The 20,164-nt window shown below is 37.4% G+C and overlaps 3 protein-coding genes across 6 annotated transcripts; 1 reads left to right on the plus strand and 2 right to left on the minus strand.

The window, feature by feature from the left end:
* Positions 1-230: 230 nt before the first annotated feature.
* On the minus strand, positions 231-10,206 carry LOC140765304 (uncharacterized). 3 transcript variants are annotated; one of them, XM_073104315.1, is made up of 16 exons: positions 9,926-9,979; positions 8,597-8,669; positions 8,405-8,426; positions 7,960-8,054; positions 6,777-6,855; positions 6,454-6,486; positions 6,073-6,221; positions 5,835-5,991; positions 4,673-4,913; positions 3,796-4,037; positions 2,440-2,703; positions 2,232-2,342; positions 1,860-2,084; positions 1,582-1,785; positions 1,124-1,300; positions 231-720 (listed from the first exon to the last, which is right to left on the minus strand). In XM_073104315.1, exons 3-16 carry the CDS (start codon positions 8,411-8,413, stop codon positions 511-513), a joined length of 2,196 nt encoding a protein of 731 aa, XP_072960416.1. In that variant the 5' UTR covers positions 8,414-8,426; positions 8,597-8,669; positions 9,926-9,979; the 3' UTR covers positions 231-510. The 3 variants fall into 3 exon arrangements, with proteins under 3 accessions (XP_072960416.1, XP_072960415.1, XP_072960414.1); XM_073104314.1 differs by lacking the exon at positions 7,960-8,054 and having other exon boundaries at positions 5,835-5,988; positions 9,926-10,206; XM_073104313.1 differs by lacking the exon at positions 7,960-8,054 and having other exon boundaries at positions 9,926-10,204.
* A 976-nt stretch (positions 10,207-11,182) lies between these two features.
* On the plus strand, positions 11,183-13,377 carry LOC140765672 (uncharacterized). Its single transcript, XM_073104863.1, has 2 exons — positions 11,183-11,208; positions 12,195-13,377. The coding sequence occupies exon 2, from the start codon at positions 12,200-12,202 to the stop codon at positions 13,220-13,222; it is 1,023 nt and encodes a 340-aa protein (XP_072960964.1). The 5' UTR covers positions 11,183-11,208; positions 12,195-12,199; the 3' UTR covers positions 13,223-13,377.
* A 1,244-nt stretch (positions 13,378-14,621) lies between these two features.
* On the minus strand, positions 14,622-18,761 carry LOC140764826 (zinc finger CCCH domain-containing protein 6-like). 2 transcript variants are annotated; one of them, XM_073103620.1, is made up of 7 exons: positions 18,433-18,761; positions 18,085-18,242; positions 17,737-17,802; positions 17,264-17,383; positions 16,873-17,160; positions 16,435-16,755; positions 14,622-15,192 (listed from the first exon to the last, which is right to left on the minus strand). In XM_073103620.1, the coding sequence occupies exons 1-7, from the start codon at positions 18,500-18,502 to the stop codon at positions 14,806-14,808; spliced, it is 1,410 nt and encodes a 469-aa protein (XP_072959721.1). In that variant the 5' UTR covers positions 18,503-18,761; the 3' UTR covers positions 14,622-14,805. The 2 variants fall into 2 exon arrangements, with proteins under 2 accessions (XP_072959721.1, XP_072959720.1); XM_073103619.1 differs by having other exon boundaries at positions 16,873-17,166.
* Between the last annotated feature and the right edge of the window lie 1,403 nt (positions 18,762-20,164).

A 20,164-nucleotide genomic window follows, 5' to 3' on the forward strand; every position in this document is an offset into this window, starting at 1 on the left:
TTTGTGTTCAGATTAGACTTAAATGAAAGTTACAGAGTAGAAAATGGTGAAGGAAAGAATTCTCTATTGGGGAGATAAATTATACGTGTTTTTCTATCATAGAGTACCAGTAACTGGTCAACTCAAGATTGATCGAAGGTATGACCCTTCAGTGTCAAAACCTTATCTCTCGCAATTCTTCGATCTTGGCGTTGACTGAATATGAGACACAGATGAAAATTTGGCATTCATTTTAGAGACTTCCAATCGCTTCTCTTGCAGCTTTTATTTGATCCAGAAAAATGATGACATTAGCAAAAGAAGGTTCACAGGCTTTCCGCTTTTAAGAACCTTTATTAGACATAATTACAAATACACAAATAAACGCATAAAAGGTGTAAAATTTACCAGAAGCGGTAAATTTAACAGCGCTGATATATTCACGCATACTTAGATACAAACAGCAGCCACTACCAAACTGCACTAAACTCTCCATGGTGTAATACATAGGCATGCCTTGTTGAAGAAATCTCAAGCAGATGAAGCAGCTACAGCTTTTCTATTTAGCAAGTTCTGGAGAGCGTCTGGGCTAGTTACAGGTGGGCTGCAGACGAAATTTTGACACACATGAGCCACTGCAGGTTTATCGATCGGACTGCTCCTCGCCATTTGGGCAATGTTTGGGTTGTTGCTTTCCCAGAATTCCATCTCCTCTTTGTTTCTGGAGTCTATTTGGATAATCTGCATTGATGCAACAGAAGCACCAAAAGCTGAGTTACATATAAGTTTGTTGCAGAGCTCCTATTCTTTGCAATCCAACATTATATAACATCATAAATTGATATTCTACCCAAGGCAGTAGTGCACAGTGGTTTTGATATGCTGGAATACAAGACTTGCAGCAGGTGTCATACTGAACACAAAAACTTGCAAGATAAATAATTTAAAAAACCTTAAACTATAAGAGATTGCTAGTAAACTTATGCTTTGTAGACCATCCTCTGCAAAATCTAGCGCAATAGTTCTAGCAAATTATGATGTACAAACATCTGAAGTGTATTACACTAGTGTGTTGCAGATCATATAATGCACCACAAGTTTTCAGTTGAAGCTCATGAAAGACTAGCACTAGAACAATACTCACAGTTCTGTTAGGATCATATATTGCTAAAGTAGCTACCACCATGTCCTCAAAGTCGACGGATGTTTTGTCTCCCACCAATATGACTTGCTTCCTGGAGGGAGCATGGAGCATGTCTGCCGCACAACACATTAACGGAACAGCCACACTTTGATCTGTCAACCTACTTTCAAAAACTGCCTGTACAGTATCCCATAAGAAAAAAAGGAAAACTGAGTAATTCAATTACTTCAAAGAAAAAAAAAAGCACATCCCTTGCATGATTCTGTGAACTCTTATTATTTAAGCAATTTGGGTTTCCCCGGTTCTCTAGCCAGTCATCTTTATTACATGCCTGATGGTTATCTAAATGGTTAAAAAACTTAAAATATTCCCTCACACTAAAATGTATTCAAGCCAATAAAATCGCTGAAGGCAACATTTAATACCTATTGTATAATCACAGAAAAAGAGGAGAATACCAGAAGATGCTCTGCAGTATTTCTATAGATTTCGGATCTCGCACCAGCTACCATAGATGACAATCTGATCAGATTGATCGCTGACACTGAATTCCCAGATGGCTCTGCTCCATCATGATCTTCTTTTACACGGAGAAGAACAGAAGGGTCTTCACCTGGAGTATTGAAATAGCCTCCCCCTACTTTATCTAGAAACAATTCATCCTGTAAAAACAATAGAAAAATGGATGTTTGAAGGTTGTATTGCTAGGAAAAAAAAATTCACCACAATTACTTGCCTGAGTAGATTGCAGCTGAATTGCCCATGATAGCCAATCAATTTTGCCACCATACTCGAAGAGATCCAGAAGTCCTGAGATTAGGAAGGCATAATCATCCAAAAATCCAGGTGCTTTTGATGGGCCTTTACGATAGCTATGTTGCAGCCTCTGTGTGTTCATATCATAGAGCCTGTTCTTGATGAAAGATGCGGCCTTTTCTGCAACTTCCAGGTATTCTCTTGGCTGCAAAAGTTGGACATGTATCAAGTTATCAACAACCTAAGTACAGAGAATAATTTTAAAAAAAAAAATTGTACCTTGTACAAGAAACTGACTTAAAAGTAGGAATATGGAAGTGGATAGAGTAATAAGCGAAGTACGGAATCTTACATCACAGCCAACTACTGGGAAAAAGAATCTGGTTTCTCTCGGTTTTGCCTTGAGAATTTTAGAAGCTCTTGCAAAAGATGATATGACAAGTCCATTCCATGAAACAATTACCTACAAAAGAACGAAATAAGAAATTAAGTTCATGGCCTAGGACTCTGGATAAGAAGGGAAATAAATGTTCTGAGACCGTTCTTAAAAATATTAAAACCTTGTCATCCAAATGCGGTCTCGGTCTACTTGATCGCATGTTAAACAATCTTTGTCGGCAATCTCCCAGAATGCAAGAGTATTCATCTACTGACTTCTTATTCTTTGTTGCCATGAAGGAGACAGGTCTTCTCTCTATAAGCACATTTTTCCCTTTGAATTCGTTGTGAGGATCACTCATTCTAGAAAGGTCACAGTTTCCAGAAGATTTAACATAGTAATGGTCCTTGAACAGGTTTGCACTATCTCCAAGAATATCTTCAATCTTCAGAAAAAGTTAAACATATGAGACATTAAAATAATGCCAGAACATTTTTAAAACAATATCAGATGGGTTCTTCCAGACATGATGTTAGATATCAAAATAACACACTTAAGAACTGAGAAACATAAATTGCAGAAAATTCCACTATATATGGGTGAAAAATCATGTTTCCATTGAGGTGATCACAACATACAGTACATACACACCTCACTCATGCATCCAGGACAAATGTCCATGTGAATAGACAGCTTTGCAAGAACACATTTATATTTACATTCTTATTCCTATTTACAGATATCATTTGCATTGAACTGACACTACTTTGCGGGAAGCATCCATATAATATTCAACAGGGAGAAACATTATGTTCCAATAGTTACCTGTCCTGCAAATTAAAAAAGATAATGGGACCACATGATGCACTATTAATACAACATAAACTTTAGTTATTTTCTGAATGCACATAAGGTACCAACATGAAGATAAAGAATAGAACTTTCTATTATTGATTTACTGACATGATTCACATTGTCCTGGACAAATTAGATGATGCTGTAAAAGCTTCATCTTGGCTTTCATATGCTCACCCCAAATTCTGATGCCATAGCAGTCAACAAGTTTCAATTTTTGAATCTAGATTGTCCTACATTCAACATACAGAAACAGAAACCTTCTGGAAAAGGACTCATTGTAAGAACGATAATAGGGCTGGGAAAAACAGGTCAACATCGATAAAAATTTTGAAGCATAAAGCAACATAAAATCTAATGCATCCTCGTAGATATTTATATATTTCTTTTCTTGTAACTTTATATTCCTGATGACCTTGCTTCATAGAGATTGCTTGATTATTACATGTAATAATCAAGCAATTCAGTGAAAACCAGTATAGTAGGTCAACATGTTAAACCAAAGACAATATTTAAAAGAGAATTTTCCAGATTAGCTGAACAATGACCTTGACATTTGATCTTCATCAGATTATGTGCTATCATATCAATCACATTAACTTCTAGCTATAATATGGACAGAATGACTAGCAACAGTATAGAAAGACCAAGATCTCTGTATGAGCATACTGCAAGCATGTACCTCTTTGCTTGTCCAGACATAAAATGCTCCTTCTCTTTTTCTTGGAGCACCCTCATACTCGGCACTGTCAGCATCTTCAGCTGAATAAATTTCACCTGATTCTCCAATCATATCTCTCCTTAAGTAGTCCAGAATATCACGAGCAATGTAAGAATAGAAATTGTCTCTGGTGATCAGAAATGTATCCAAGTAAACATAAGCAATCTGTCCCTGATCGTATAACATCTTTTCGAAGTGAGGAACTGCCAGAAAAAAAGATTCAATAAATTAAACTGATTAAAAAGGTTTATGAAATATATCAGAAAACAAACATGACTAGAATAGGCAACTAACTTGATAAAACTCGTCAACAAAAGCAGATTCTTATCCTAATCAGAATAAATATTGCCATTGGATCCTGTATGCCAAGTCCAATAAGTGAATAAATTAATGTAGGATGCACAATGATTCACATAGGTCTGTTTACTTTGTAAGTAGGTGTTTAGATATGTAGCACAAAGATGTTGCAATCATAAGGACAGAGACCCCCTTTTTTTTTGAGGGGAAAGTCTGTAGGCAGGCAGATACTCAATTAAAGTAGCATATTAGACCCCTGTTTCAGCCACATAACAATTATAAGTATTTATTAGAATAGAATTAGACCACTGTTTAGCCACATAAAATTGTAAGTATTTAATAATATTCTCAATGGAGATATATCTTTAGGTTAACAGTCATCTACATTTGCATCATTGATTAGAACTGAAACACACAAGAAAATGCCAGCATATAAATCTCCAGACCACTATAAGTATCTCATATCCAGCGGCACCAATGAAGATGATGAAAAAAAAAATGGTATTACAGCAAAAGTCCAATGCAAACAAGTTGAACTCACCATGCCAACATTCATCAACACTATATCTATGAAATCCACCTCCAATGTGATCATGAATTCCACCTCTAGCCATGCACTGCAGGCTATGAGAGACCATCTTCATAATGTCACTAGCTTCAGCGTCCTTCCCACTTTCCATTAGCTTCTTAAATTCATAAAGCATCACACAATCTTCAACAGGTCTTGGGAACTTTGGGGCAGAACCAAATCCACCAAATTTTGGATCATAACTACTTGCTAGCTACAGAGAAATCACAAATTTGACAACTTCAAACGGATATGAATATAAAAATATCTAGAAGAACAGATGAAGGATTTTTGTAAAATCCCCCCTTTTGCCAATGTTGTCAAATATATAGGAGTGAAAATAAGTCAAATGAGCAAAAGTTGATATTCAGCACAGTAAACTTTATTTTAAAGCCACTTGAGCTCCACAACTTGTGACTTAATTGAAAGATCCCATTGAATCCTCCAAATGGTTGGAAAGTGACGACTCAATCAAATTGATTAAGTATTAACACAACAACAGCCAGATCAAACTCAACCAAGATCTAAAATCTAGAATGAACTACAGTCACATCCAAACTCTTGAGTTCCATATAATATTTAATGAAATGAGCAACATAGGAATCACACTGGCAAACCAAAAGATTTACCAATCTAAGTTGATCTTCACAAAATTATTAACTGCAAAGTTAGATCTAAATAAGTACGGAACACAAGGTCTTTCAGAGTTAAGACAGTCTTCTGTCCTACTGATTAACAGGTCAAGTAGATTGTGCCTCCAGCATACTCTGGGCCCAGACATGCATACACGTGATGGTGTAAGGTCATTAGTGGTTTATTTGAATAAGTTAGGGACCTGTTCCCACATTCCCACCAGATCTAAAATCATTAAACTGTATCACTAAACTGAGCCCAGCTAAAATTGGCATCATTGGATGGAGAAATGTCAAGGCAACCGTCCATGAAAATGAACTACTTGGATAAGTTACCTATGACTGTCTTCATTAACTTCATCCCTCATCAGGTATGATTTTGAAAAACAAGAACAAGACAAATGGACCGATTCAAAGTTACCTATCTTCATTAACTTCATCCCTCATCAGGTATGATTTTGAAGAGCAAGAACAAGACAAACAGACCGATTCACATCACTAACCTGTTCAACACATCTTTTTAAAGAACTATGAGCAAGATCATCTGATACTTTCCGAGATTCAGAAGTTGAAGATAATGCTTCTGCGAGCTGCTCAATTGCAATGGTCCCACCCTTCTCAAGCATCTCTCTCTTAGTATCCCAAGCATCCTTTACCCTTCTAGAAAGGTTCAATGAAGAAAATAATGAGCAGGACAACAAAAACACCAATGTCATCAAACAAGTTATATGAATGTTTTACCTCAGGACAGTCTTGAAACCTGGTCGTCCATATTTATCATCTGGAGGAAAGTATGTTCCACCCATCAAGGGCTTTAGACTAGGAGAAAGGAAGACACTCAAAGGCCAACCACCACCACCGTAAAGTGCTTGCACATATGTCATATAAACCTACAAACAACAATGGCTGTTCTTAGGAGGACAAGATGAGAATACCAAGATGCAATTCAAAGAAGCCTCAAGTTACCCAAGAAAAAAAGAACCCACTAATTTGAGTCAATATTGGTTGGAGTATAACAACTCAAGTCTTACCCAGTCATTTGCATTTTGCAAGGATATTACCTCAGATTTTACACATTTATGCTTAAAAGAAAGACAATACGATCACCATATATGACCTTACCTTATCAACATCAGGTCGCTCCTCACGATCCACCTGTTAAAGCTAACCATCAGAAAAATGAAAAAGCATTATAATTTAAGTGCATACAAAATATATTTCACTGAGGGTGTCACTTGTGTATGAATAGGCTTGCCACTACTAACTGTGTGATTATTTGTTTGAGCCAGAGAAAAATACTATCTAAACAATAGTAAATGTTTGCATATGCAAATCTTGATCAACATACTTTGGGAAAAAAAGCTAAAGCAAAAGGAAAGTAAATTGCAGACAAGAAAACAAACAGTGGTAACTAATACCCAAATTAATATAGTGAAAAAGATAACCTTAATGCTAACAAACCACTCATTAAGCAATTCAGCAACTTCTTCGTTCTCAAATGACTCCACCTCCATTACATGGCACCTGCACAATTTACCAAAAAATACATCAATATTTTCCATTACACTACACTCTCCATGAAGAAATTACTGAAATTTAGAAAGGAGAAAGAAAAATATATATCCTCGAAGTGCATTCAAGAGGAAATGTAACACATCATAGTTCTAAAATGCAAAAATATGACCAACCATTTATTTATGGGTTTGTACCTCATCATTTATGGTTACAACTTATATATGCTAGACAATGAATGGGCAGCCATCAACAGGTCGTTTATTCAGCACTAAATAGGAAGGAAATATGACTGGGTTTTGACAGATGGCAATGAATTTATGCGGTAGCAGAGCCAGTATTCTTGAACGGTGGTGGTGGCTACAGGGTGAGGGATGGTGGTGGAAATCAAATAATCACTCTAAGAAAAAGAAGTATTACAGGTTACCTAGAAACAAATATTAACTTTATGAAAATTATGATTAACAGATTCATCTATTCCAGTTTTATTAGACATTCTAAGGGGATGTGGTGGAAATCAAATAATCACTCTAAGAAAAAGAAGTGTTTCAGGTTACTTAGAAAAAAATATTACCTTTATGATTATTAGGATTGACAAATTCATCTATTCCAGTTTTATCTCATATATTTGGAAGATAATTAGATATTCTAACTTTTAATTCAAAATTTGATGAAAGATATTTTCATATTAATTTCTCAATAAAATTTTCTTGAAATGTGTGCTCTGTTAGTAATTAAAGATTAAGACGAAACCACGGTAATAATTAAATAAAATGTCTTAATTTTGTAAAGAGAATTTTTGATTCATTGTTGTTGCTTGTGCATTGGTAATTTATTAGGACATTATGTTGTACTCTTGTCTTAAGATAAAAATTATCCTCTTAACAGTTTTCAATCTTATTATTTTTATAAAATTATTTAACAGGGGAAATTATCTCTAGCACCACTATTTCCCGCACAATCAACATAAGACATATATAGTAAAGATTTATTAAGTGGGCCCTACAATGGGAAATTGTAGATTATGTTTAGAAGTGTAGCTTTGCACAATACTCCTGTGGTATAGCTAAAATAAAACAAATATAAGAGTGAAAATAAATATAAACTGGGACCCACCCTTGGGTAATATTTTTGTGAGATCGGGTGGGAATTGTCCCTTCTCGACCCCCCTCGCTCCGCCGTTGAATTAAATGCATATTTTGGATGTGAAGCTGGAGATAAAAGTAATGACATGTCTATTGAAGTACCCAAACTTGAAGCCAGAGACGCATGGAAACTGTAACTTGACCAGTTTGGTCACTATTGAGTTTTTGTCATTCAAAGTAGTTTGGTATGTGTATGTCTAGTGGCATATCCTGCTGAGATTATGTTACAAAAGCATATCATTCTCAACCAAACAGCACCAAGCAGATTCCAAGAAAGAATTGTCTGTGGAGAACAAGGTTGGCAGTCACCAAATTCCCTTAAACTTAGGTCCATTGGCACAATCAAAATTCAAAAGCACCAATAGCTTCACATAGATTTACTAAGAAAGAAAAGAAAATGCAGGAAGCATACTCACCAATGGCATGTGCTGTACCCGACTTTGTGACACCAGCCACGGCCACAACAAATAAAACAGAAATGACAGTAAGTATCCAGGAAACATATAATAGTATAGGTTTGTACCACAAAACAACCATTCATTGTGAACAAATCACCTATTCTTTGTAAGTACTGAGTAAAATAGAAAATCTAAGAAAAGAATACTCACTTGAAAGAAAGATAGGAACATCTCTTCTACGAGCTCTTTCGAAAGCCTCATCTCCCCATGGATACCAGTCAACCTTTAGCATGTACATCAGTATAATTTATGCAAAGAGAAAATATACTTGCAAAGTATTGATGACCAGAAAATTGAATTCACAAACTAATGAGTAGTCTAGCTTAATAATTAATACTATTTTCAAAACTCAAAAGTAAATCAGATGTTGGAAATGCTAAAGGTAAAATATGTCAATGAATGAAGTAAGGTTTTCTGCAAGATCATGCAGATGACATGTTGAATTAAATTCCAGTATACTGTTACATAACATAGGCAGCAAGGTTTTGCCAAGGTAAAGCCAAAAAGACACTCGTCTTTAAAATTTAGACAAATGATTCAATAAGAATTATTAATTTCTCTCTCCTAATCCAATGATTGAGATTAAATAATACTAAATAAAATTAACCGGGAGTACTAGTCATATGAATAGAAAGTATTAGTCACTTTTCTACATTGTAAGGGTAAATTAGTCATATTTTATTTCTCTCTTAGCTATCTATTTTCATATAAAAAATAAAAAATAATAATAAATTAGTAGAAGTTGGCGAATAAGCAAATGGTTATAGGATAAGCAATAAATTCTAGTTTATTTATCAATTAATCTAGTCACATATGTAAAATGTTTTATATACCCTTTAAGATGAAAAATATTCTTAATAACTAATTGGTTAGTATCGAATCATTGCTCAAAAGTGTATTAGCTAGCGCTTTTTATCCTCCGTGTAGACAAAGCAAAGGATTCTGCTACATATTAAACATAATTTCATATCCTTAAAACACATCTTTCACGATACAAAAGTAAAAATTAACAAGAGATCCATCACTAAAAACCAAATCTATCAGAGAAAATCTATCGTGATGTAATTTTAAGAAGACAAAAACTCAATTAATTACGCAAAACTGCCAACCGAATCAAAATTGAAATAGACAGGCCAAGCATACATATTTCAAGAACCAAGTTAAAACCTTATCATGTCCTCCTCTCCAAACTGACATATTCAATCAAAATCTCAAACCCCTTACCATTCGCTCGATGAAATGCCCGAAAGAAGTAAAGTCCCCGAAACCCAAAGAAGGGGCATCACAGTAGTAAAAACTTATTTAATTATGAATAACGCCAACAGAGTAAAATTAAACCCACATTTTCTCATGCACTACGCCCAAGCGGAGACTTATGAACAAAATCTCGAAACCCCCACACCCTCTCGTTGAAATGCCCGAGAGAAGTAAAATATCCGAAACCCAAAGAACAAGCCATCAAAGTAGCAGTAAACTGACCGGGTTATGGGCATGTTGGAGGAGATAGGGGCTATGCTCGGAGGCTAGGCGGTTCGTGTGGCGGCTGGGAGGCGGCGCGCTCGAACCAGCGGCCGAGGCCATGGAGGAGGCCTGGACACAGCGTCGAGGAAGGGAAGGGAGAGAGATGAAGCGAAGGCGAAGGAGAGAAGGGAGCATACAAGAAGGAAGAGGAGGAGAGGAGAAGAGAGCGGTGGCCATGGGGTAAGAGAACGCCATGTGGACTTTAGAAGTCGAGCTGATGGTCTCAAAGCGGTGATGGCAGGGTGAGTCATCCTGCCCCCTCGACCTCACCAGCCACGCTTTCCTGAGCCGCACGTGTGGCCTCATATATATATAATATTAATTAATTAATTACAAATATTCGTGCTATTTATCCTAGTTTACCTTATCATGTGATGGTATTTTATATGATTACGTGGAAAAGCTTTCAAAATATCATTAAAGCCACTATATATTCTTGAGATATCATAATTATAATTATCTCTTAAACTATTAACTATTTCAAAAATAAGTTATATCTAAGTAATTATAATTAAATTGAATTTAAATTAACAAAAATACTATATTGCCCTTACATAAGTTAATTAAAATAGTTCTAAAACTATATAATCTTATCGATAAGAAAAATTAATTATAAATACTATGTATTTGGGCACTTTAACTATCATGATTCTTTATATTTACTTTTTTATTACATATATACAGAGCATTCGAATTAAGAAAATAAGTATATAAATACCTTCTTAAACCAAAAAGATTAACTATAGAGAACTTTAAACTAAATAAAATTATTCATAATAATAATATATAAATATTCTGCTAAGACCTAATCAGGATGTCGAAAATCTTATAAGATTTCAATCGTAATTATAATATTTTCATTGCTAATTATATGATATATATATATATATATATATGGAAACTGAATTTTAATATGTATAGGACTTGTTAATTAGTTTGTAATCGATTATAATTCCATCAATATATATATATATATATGGTAAGTCCAACTTCCAATCAAACAACGAGAGAGGAGGGTAGAATTCTGTTTAGATTCGAACTCCCGTAAATTAGATCTTTAAAACGCCTCAATCTAACCAATCGACTCAGGCTTTTCTACTTCTCCGGGTCTTTTGGACGCTCCGCCTTCTCTCTCGGTTCTCGCTGCACGAAGAAGGTATTTGAGATTTTTATTTGATCTGTTCACTAAGTTATAGACTGTAAAGAGAAGTATTCTTTCTGTTTGACATTAACACAAACAGGTAAGATGCACGGATTGCTTGCAGCCAATGTTTGCATGTAGATAAACAGTATTAAGATGACCCATTGGCCATTGATGGTTGCTGTGTGCTATGACTCGTTTTTTTTTTCTTTCCCCCTTCCCCCTTCCCCCTTCCCCCTTCCATACGTTGTATTAAGATTATTCCATGAGACTTTTCCTGATTAGGTCAGTCATGTACAAAGTTGCACATGAGTATTAGGATTGCATCATTAAGTGCCATCATATCTGTTGTTGTAGGGTCTTTTACATTGAAAAATTCCAAAATATCATAATTGTCATTATAATAACTGTACTAAAATCACTCGAGTCTTTTAAAATCATTATTATTATTAGTTTGTAATGGAATATTCGTAAAAATAGTTGTTAAGATTAACAAACACATATACATGACTCAAATACCTTTCGTTCCTGAAATTTAGAGTGTAAAATATTCAGTAACAACTTTTGTCTTGCATAAAAAGAAGAGGTTTTCCTTGTACTATAATATTGAGGAAAATACTGGATAGCTTTTGAATCATTTTAAACAGTTTATACTAGGCATAATAATCTTTTCTAATCTAAGTTTGTTTTAATCGATTAGTTTGATTTAACTATTGGAATGACATTTTTGAAAGAGCATAGTAATTTTGGTGGTAAATTTGATATTTTAAAAGATGTAGTGGTAAGCTAGTACTTATGATGATATTTTGAAATTTTTTAGTGATAATTCATTGATTCAGTAAAATTCCCTTAGATATAAGCCTGTTGGGCTTTCCAAATATAATACTCCTTATTCACTTGAATTTGTGAACTTATTTTTCTAATCAAAGCGACAATTTAGATTATTCATCAGTCATCCAAAAAGATGGATTACTATGCCATAACACATGATTAAACTGCTGTGGCTTGTTTCTCTAGAGACAAAAGATCTGTAGAACAAAATTTATGCTTGTCCTGTTCTCTTAATTCTCATTGCTAAGTCCACAGGATTGATGCCGAAGAGAGACTATCCTATGAGATCTCGTTGGACAAGAACAACAAATGGTCGCCTCTCATCAAATGTAGAAAAGAGATGGTCAGATATGCTTCCTGAAATATTAGAGCACATCTCAAACTTTTTGCCGCTCCTAGATTTCATTAATTTTCGCCAAGTGTGCAGGAGTTGGCGGTCATCTCCATCAAACCTCAATGATATAACCAAATTTTCCAAAACAGAACCGTGGTTTATGGTATACGGGCTAACTGATGATGAAGATTGCAAATGCTATTTGTATGATGCATCATATCCCAAATGTTGCACCATCTTGTTACCTGATCTCCAAGGTGCCAAATGTGTTGAATCGAAGTCGGGGTGGTTGCTTGCTCAACGAGATGACCATGTTTTCTTCTGCAACCCTTTTCTTTTGAAAAAGATCAACCTACCCAAGTACCAGAATAGGAAGACCAACGATCAGTTGTACACATTCTTATCTCTTCCTACATCTGATGATTGCATTGTGATTGCTATTCAATGTGTTGATTCTGCAAAGATGGAGATAAGTTTTTGCTATGTTGGTGATCAAAAGTGGGAGACAAAGATGATCAACATCAGTGGAACTCCATTCAACAGAGCAAAGTTTATTTATGGCTGTAATTGTCGTGGTTATAATCGGTGTGACTGCCAATTGAAGGACACTATCTTTATCAGGGATTCACTTAAGTTATTGTCTTACAATTTTGTGACTCAGGAAGTAGTATTCAAGCCTATAATTGCACGAAACAGGAGTGCTGATTTTTATAAACGGTTGAGAACTTTACATTGTGCCGATTGGTTGTGTAGATCTAGAACAAAGGACGTCATTCTTTCAATCTGTCAGCTCAAATTTCTGCGGGATGACATCCTCGGTATCCCTGATATTGAATATTCAATAACTTCTGGTAATGAGATGGCAGACCAGCCTAAAATCCTGAAAGCTGTATGGTTGGAACCTTGTTTCAAGGACCATGAAGTATGTCCCAGTTTGTTGAGTAATTAGCAGTATCGTTAATTTTATTATCAAGAAAGAAAGGTTGGAACCTTCGGAATGTTTCTTGAACTTGACGACAAAGTTGGTGAACTTGTACCTACTATGGATTTTGAGCATTATTCTGAACTTTTGGCAATTGAAGCGATAATAAATACTTTACATGGTGTTAATTTGTTACCATATTTCAGAATGATCGGAAACTATTCATACTTTACTGGCATATGTTTACTAACTATATGTAGGAAGAGTATGCATGGCATTCCCAGTTCTTTCCTATTAGTTATGGTTGGTTTTCTGAACTTTGAAGCACCAAGTGTTGTAGGTTCTTATTTCTCTGATAAAGCTTCTCTTAGTTTTACCTTGAATACCTCTTCATTCATTCTTCTTATTTTTGTATTTTTCTTGTCTTGTCTTGCCTATGTCATCATGGAAGTTTTGTTTTGATCAAGGACAAGTTTGTCTTTGAAATGAAATCCTTGAAGCAAGACAAAGACAAGAAAATTACAAAAGCAAGTCTCTTTCACGCACTCACATTTCGATCCTTTAGACTACAAGATGACTTTAATTCACCATCACCGCAGGCGAACCTTTGACTATATTCATTGAAGAGCATATCGAATAATGCCTGGTTCAATCCTATTCCTGACTCGAAATTAAGAGTTCAAACAACAAGAAAAATTGTCAAGATGCTAGATGTAAGTTAAGGACCCATTAGCCACTTGGGGGCCAAAGCTTAGGTTTGACATTATATATATATATATATATAACCCCAATAAGCAAAAGAAACTTTATCCATTCTGAAGTATCTTTTAGTGAACATTAAAAATAAGCATTTCAAAGAAACATTAATCCAACAAATATGATACTGAATGACATTAAGCATACAAACACATATAAATTAAAAACCCGTAAGAAGTAATGAACCATAGACAGGAATCAAGAATTCCTTGAAATTGATTAATTTAAGCATTCAGATTGTTTCAGTGCAACATCCATTGTCTCAGGTAGAGGTAGGTACAATCATATAGTACATGAGTCTCTGAAGTTTTCTTAGAATATATAGATGCAAAAGTACAAAGATTAAAAAAAAAAAAATTGGGCAAATGGAGAGGCTTAAACCAAGTGACCCAACCAGAGTCTACACATTTGCCTGGAAGACTGAAACTTCTGGACTGCTCTGACAAATACGATGTAGTGAGGTGGGAGTGAGCTCTCTATCTCTGGCAGCAAGCATGAAAGCCATCAAGTACGTGAACCCTTTTCATTTCCAAAGATGAAAGCATGAACAGACAGCAGCAAGCAGGTTAAGCTCAGGTTTTAATTTTATCGATGCAATTATTAAGGTTTCTATTCCTTTCCTTAATTGACCTGTCTAATTCAGATAAGATAAGTTTCATGGATAAAAATATTGTATGAACATTACTATTAGAATAATATGGGATGGACGAGATGATTCCATCGTGGAAGATTTTAATTGGAGAAAATGCGGAAAGAATGCATGGATATCTCACGTCCACTGTTGTTGACAGCAATAAAGAGTTGTGTCAGAAAACAATTATATCTGGGAGATGAATTTGGCAGGACAATATTTCTCAGCTTGAATTTGAGATTTCACCACCACGGCTTGCGCCACCACTACTGCCACTAGCTGTAGAAGTCTGAGGTCGGACGAAGGAATGAGGAACAAAAGCCCCCTTGGAAAAGATTGAACCAATGGAGGCAGACATAGTCTCTGATGAGGTCACTCGAGGGGCAGGAGACTCCTTGGCAGAATAGAATTCTGGTCGTAGCTCTGAAGATGATGAAGATGGAGCCAGAGTAGGAAGAGAAAATCCAATTGGATATGGAGCAACAGGCATATCCGAGAGCGAAGATGCCGAAGGACTGTAGCTAAGACTACCCATTGGGTGATCAAACTTGCATGTCGGCCCAAATTTGCAGACGCCATGCTGAGCATAATAAGTGCAAGGCTGAGCACCCTGCATGGAAAGAGTTCATTTGTGACAAATAAACTTCAAACTGATAGTGATTACGAAAGAGAAAAAGAGTAATCATCAAAAAGAAAAGACGTAACTTCTATAGACGATGACATCAATTGTGAAGTTAACATTTGTAACAGTCACAAGGTTCCTAAAATATAGTAATAGTAGTAGAAATATAAGTTGCCAAAAGACACAAAGAAGCAATAAAATTTGCAGTGATGACAGTGCCAGAGACCATGCATATATTCCTCCACCGCAAACAATCTTCTTTCCTTTCCTCTCTTGGTTAGAGCATGATCGTGGGCAAAGGTTGGAGGAAATAAATGTGCATCACTGTAAGGTAGACTAGTCTAAAACCTGCCTTATCAATGCTCATGTGATCCAACAGTATGTGTAACACAGCAACCACGTCAGACCTATTATTTCACCATAATGTGTAGTATAACACTTTGAAATAGTAAGTGGAGTCACAGGAAACTAATCACCACACAAGAGGCTGTATCTGCGGCATATATAAAAAGCCTCAAAATCCATGACCTAGAAATCCTGAAAATCTACTGCAAGATAAGTAATGCATCCAATCCGGCAGAACTTTTACGTACATTTGAACTTTAATTAGAGTGGCGGTTGTTTATGTCTTGCACCTTATTACCCAATTATGCTGCCATAACTATACAAATCTGTCCTAACATGTGTTATGGGTATATAATGAAAATTTTCCATCATTCTGATGCAAAGGAATTAATTGAATAACTTTAGTTGCAAAACAAAGAACCCATAGCTATGTCTTCCAAAAATCATAGAACATTTTGGGATTTCTTTTCATCCTGTTAGAGAAGTTCCTTGAGAGAGGTTAAGATCACAGATTGACGTTGTAAGAATAGGCGTTAAAGAACTAGATTTGACACAAACCCTTGCTCAAAACATAAGTTGGAAGAAATTAAAGGTGACTGCAGATGGAATTGCACTGAAAGGACCTTGAATTGTTAACTTCTGAATTTTATATAATTCATTTTAGGGACTGAAAAATCATCATCTATACAAAGATAACAGCAGTTCGGCTCAAAACCTAAAACTTCAGTAACTCTAGAAATGACTTCTAATGCAAACATTCAATGCAAACATTCAGTGCACACAATCTTAAAGTGCAAAAACATCAACCAGCCTAGAGTTTTATACAGGAAGCAAATGATATTAAAAATCAGTTTAATTGAATGAAAGGATAATAAAGGTGCTTACTGGACGAAGAGGAAGACCCATAGGGCTAAGAACACAATTAGTTCTTGGTATGGTCCAGTCTGGCGGATGATGGTATTTGCACGTAGCTCCAAATTTACAATCCCCTGTCCGCATGTAAAACTGGCACTCAGGTTGGCCAGGCCGCTCCGGGAAACTGTGTTCTCTTTGGCTACTGCTTGAATGTCCAGCTGAGGAAGAGATTGGCACATAAGAACCTGCATAAGCAGGCATTACAGGAGATACCTGATTTGACAAGCCATAAACTGCTCCTGCTTGAACTGCTTGTTGCCCACCAGGGGTGACCACTGAACTTACAGATGCCTGCCTCACATGAAAGAATTCAGAATAGAAGCCCCACTTTTAACTTGAAGCCTAAATTATCTACAGATAGGTCAGGAAAGTAATCAATTATATAAAAATGTAAAGTAGTATACAAACCGGATAAGGACTCCAGCCCTGCATTGGGACGACCCCAGGTGAGATCAACATAGTACCATAGGATCCTGGGACATATGATCCAGGCACCATGGAAGGCCTCCCAACTTGCCAACTAGCCAAAGGTGGGTATTGATGAGGTGAAGTAACAGTAGAAGGCTGCACTGTTGAATAAAATGAGGGACCAGAGGATGGCACTGAGGCACCACTGGGTTGTGGGTGATGGAATTTACAAGTAGAACCAAACTTGCATTGCCCTGTCTTCATGTAGTAGGAGCACTCTTTCTCACCCTGCACCTTGTACCACCAGTATAGTCAGTATATTTTCATTAAAATAATGTGAGTATTGAAAGAGCAAGCACAATCAAGCACAAAGATGAATAAAGTTTCTGACCAGCCGCAGTGGATATCCATAGTAATTTAATGTGACTGGCTGCACAGATCCACCTCCTTGTCTCGGGTGGTGATACTTGCAGGTGGAACCGAATTTACAAGTCCCAGTCTTCATAAAGTACTGTAGATAGATAAACAAAACCGCATGTATCCATCTAATCATAACTTTTCCATTCATGATTTAATATATCAAAACTTAATTTCAGAATTTGTTTCTACAAAACAATCAAACTCATGTCATAACTTAAGGGTTGATGAGTTGTCGTGACTAGTGAAATTCCCAAGGACATGAAAATAAGGGCATGGTCAGTAACCCACCCCCCATGGTGTTGTATGCAAGTCTGCACTAGGGCATGTCAATCTGTGTTAGCTCATGCAGACAAAACAGTAGACCATGCAATGTGCCAGCATGGCAACCCTAGATACCAATTTCACAATTAAGGTAAATGCATGCAAAAACATCAAGTATATTACCTCACATAGAGGCTGGCCCGTTCGCTCCGGATACTCAGTTGCTCCAGTCCTTCCAGCTAGAATTAACTGAACCCGATTTAAAAGTTAAATGAAAGGCAAGACCGATTGTTACGAAAGGTTATACCAAGCATAAAGTTCTCGTCTTTCTTAAATTAATTGATCAACACGAAAACTTACTTCATTAAATTGGCAATCAATCTAAACCTATTACCAAGTTTAGCCATAGGAAATATAACTACATACATTTTCATCCAAGTGGATCGAATATGTAAAAATATTCTCACAAAGGCAAACAGCGAGGAGCCCTAGCTGAATTGGTTTCAAAAGAGCAGAGACAGAGATACTTACTACTCCACCACGATCACGGGGGTGATTATAGCGGCAACGCTCTCCATAGCCGCACGTCCCAGTGCGCAGAAAAAAAGCACAATCCTGTTCGCCGGGCCTCTCCGGGAACGGCGAGTCACCGCCACCACCTCCACCCAATCCCAACCTCCACATGGATTCTATCACAAATATTTATATAAAAAAAAAACTAATAAAAAACACAATAAATTCACCACGCACACTAATTTACCTCAATCCTAAACTTCGAAGCACAGTGAAAAAAAAAACCCAAACCTAGCACACTCCCACCAAAAAGATCGGAAAAATTAGGAAAACCTGGGGAAAACTCGAAGAACGCAAGCAAGATACCTTCCAGTCCCTTATCGGGGTCCTGGTCGCCTCCCTCTCCGGCGGCGCCGCTACGTCCGTACGACTCCATCCCTAGAACCGAGGTGCACCGGAAGGGACCTAGAAGGCTCCCGAAGCTTCTAAAATCTCCGATCGAGTGAGATTGGCGGGAATGGAGACCGATTGGTGTGGCGATAAGAATCGATTTGAGATGGATTTAATTTTTATTTTTATTTTTTCCCCATTTTTCTCCCCCTTATTTTTTTTTTTTCTACCCCTATTTCCACTCTCTCGGAGCTACTACTCTTCTTTCTCTCCGTTTTCAAAGCGCTTTGATCTTTCTTTTCTTCTCGTCCCTTTTCGTCTGTTGGTTTATATACCCGCCATCGGAAAGGGAGCGGATCCTCTGGATCGCCATTGCAGGAATTTATTGCAATGACATGGCATGGACCAATGAGAAGTTGCTAAGTGCCCTGACGGTAGCAATTCCTGCATTGGAGAAGCAGAGAATCTCTGCCCAAAGGAAGGAAAAAGGTCGTCTTTATTAAATACCCCACCTCGAACGGTAAATTCCGATCGCCGTCCCTTCGATTAATAATTAATTACACCAAATATTAAATCCAATGCCGAGAAAATAACGAGCATGCCCTTCACTGCTCGATCTTTGAATGCCATCGCCTCGTGTAATTTAGAGCCGGGAGTATGACTAATTGACACGTGGTGGATTAATTAATGCCGTTGAAGGGCCCTGGTGTTTGGTAGCTCTCAGCTGATCCCGTGCGGCTTGAGAGGGCAATAGTACTGTCGGCAGTGAGCACACGGAGGGCGTTTTGGTCATATTCGGAAGGGAAATTTGCACACGAAGCACGAGCGCACGACATTTAAGTAATTTTAGGATTCAAACCCTATAATCTCGCTATTTGTACATCCAACTTGTCATCTCCGTATAATAAGCAGGAAAGCATTTTATAGCGTTGTTGACAAAAGCTAACGCTAAAATGCGTTTTATCCGTGTAGTGTGAACGCAGGGTTTGAACTGCAAATTTTGGAAGAGGCAGGTCCTGAGTTGTAAAAATTATATATAAAATATATTGGCGTGATGTTTCTCGTGAAGTGGCAGATTAGTGGTTTGTGGAGAAAGTTGGGGGTAATTAAGTGCTGACAAAAAGGATACGGACATGGAATGCGTGACGATCCAGGTAGCCAATGAGAGGCCGACACGTCGGTACCCCAGAGGTGGGTCCGCAGCTGGTGGTCGGGAGAAGTGGCGGGCGGTTTTGGTGTAACGACGGGAACACCGGAGGAGTGGCCGCGAGGACTTCGCACTTGATCGCGGGCATCGGACGGCTGTGGTTGCTCCCACGCCATCACGGAAGGTAGTTGTATTATTATACGTTGATTTGGAGGGGGGGGGGGGGGGGGGGGGGGAGGGGGAGTTGAAGTAGTTTAGTTGGTGTTGTGGGGGGTGTGGGATCACGTAAGCGACCGGCAATCGCCGGTGGACGGGGCCGGATGGGGAGGAAGAGACGGAGATCGTTACCCGCTGGTAAGCAGCCGGTCGAGGGAGACACGTGTGTTTGACCGGGAGCGTGGGAGGGGGAACGAGTGGCGACTTTAACTGGTGTTAGGTGGTTGGACGGATGGGATGGAAATAGGAATGGATGTTCGCCTGTTTACGCTACACAGCGGATCCAGGACTCCTGTGAGCTGTTCATATGTGGACGAGAAGGGGCCAGAGGAAGATGCGATGATA

Source organism: Typha angustifolia, chromosome 8 (genome assembly GCF_048772165.1).
Source record: "Typha angustifolia cultivar Huaian chromosome 8, ASM4877216v1, whole genome shotgun sequence".
NCBI lineage: Eukaryota > Viridiplantae > Streptophyta > Magnoliopsida > Poales > Typhaceae > Typha > Typha angustifolia.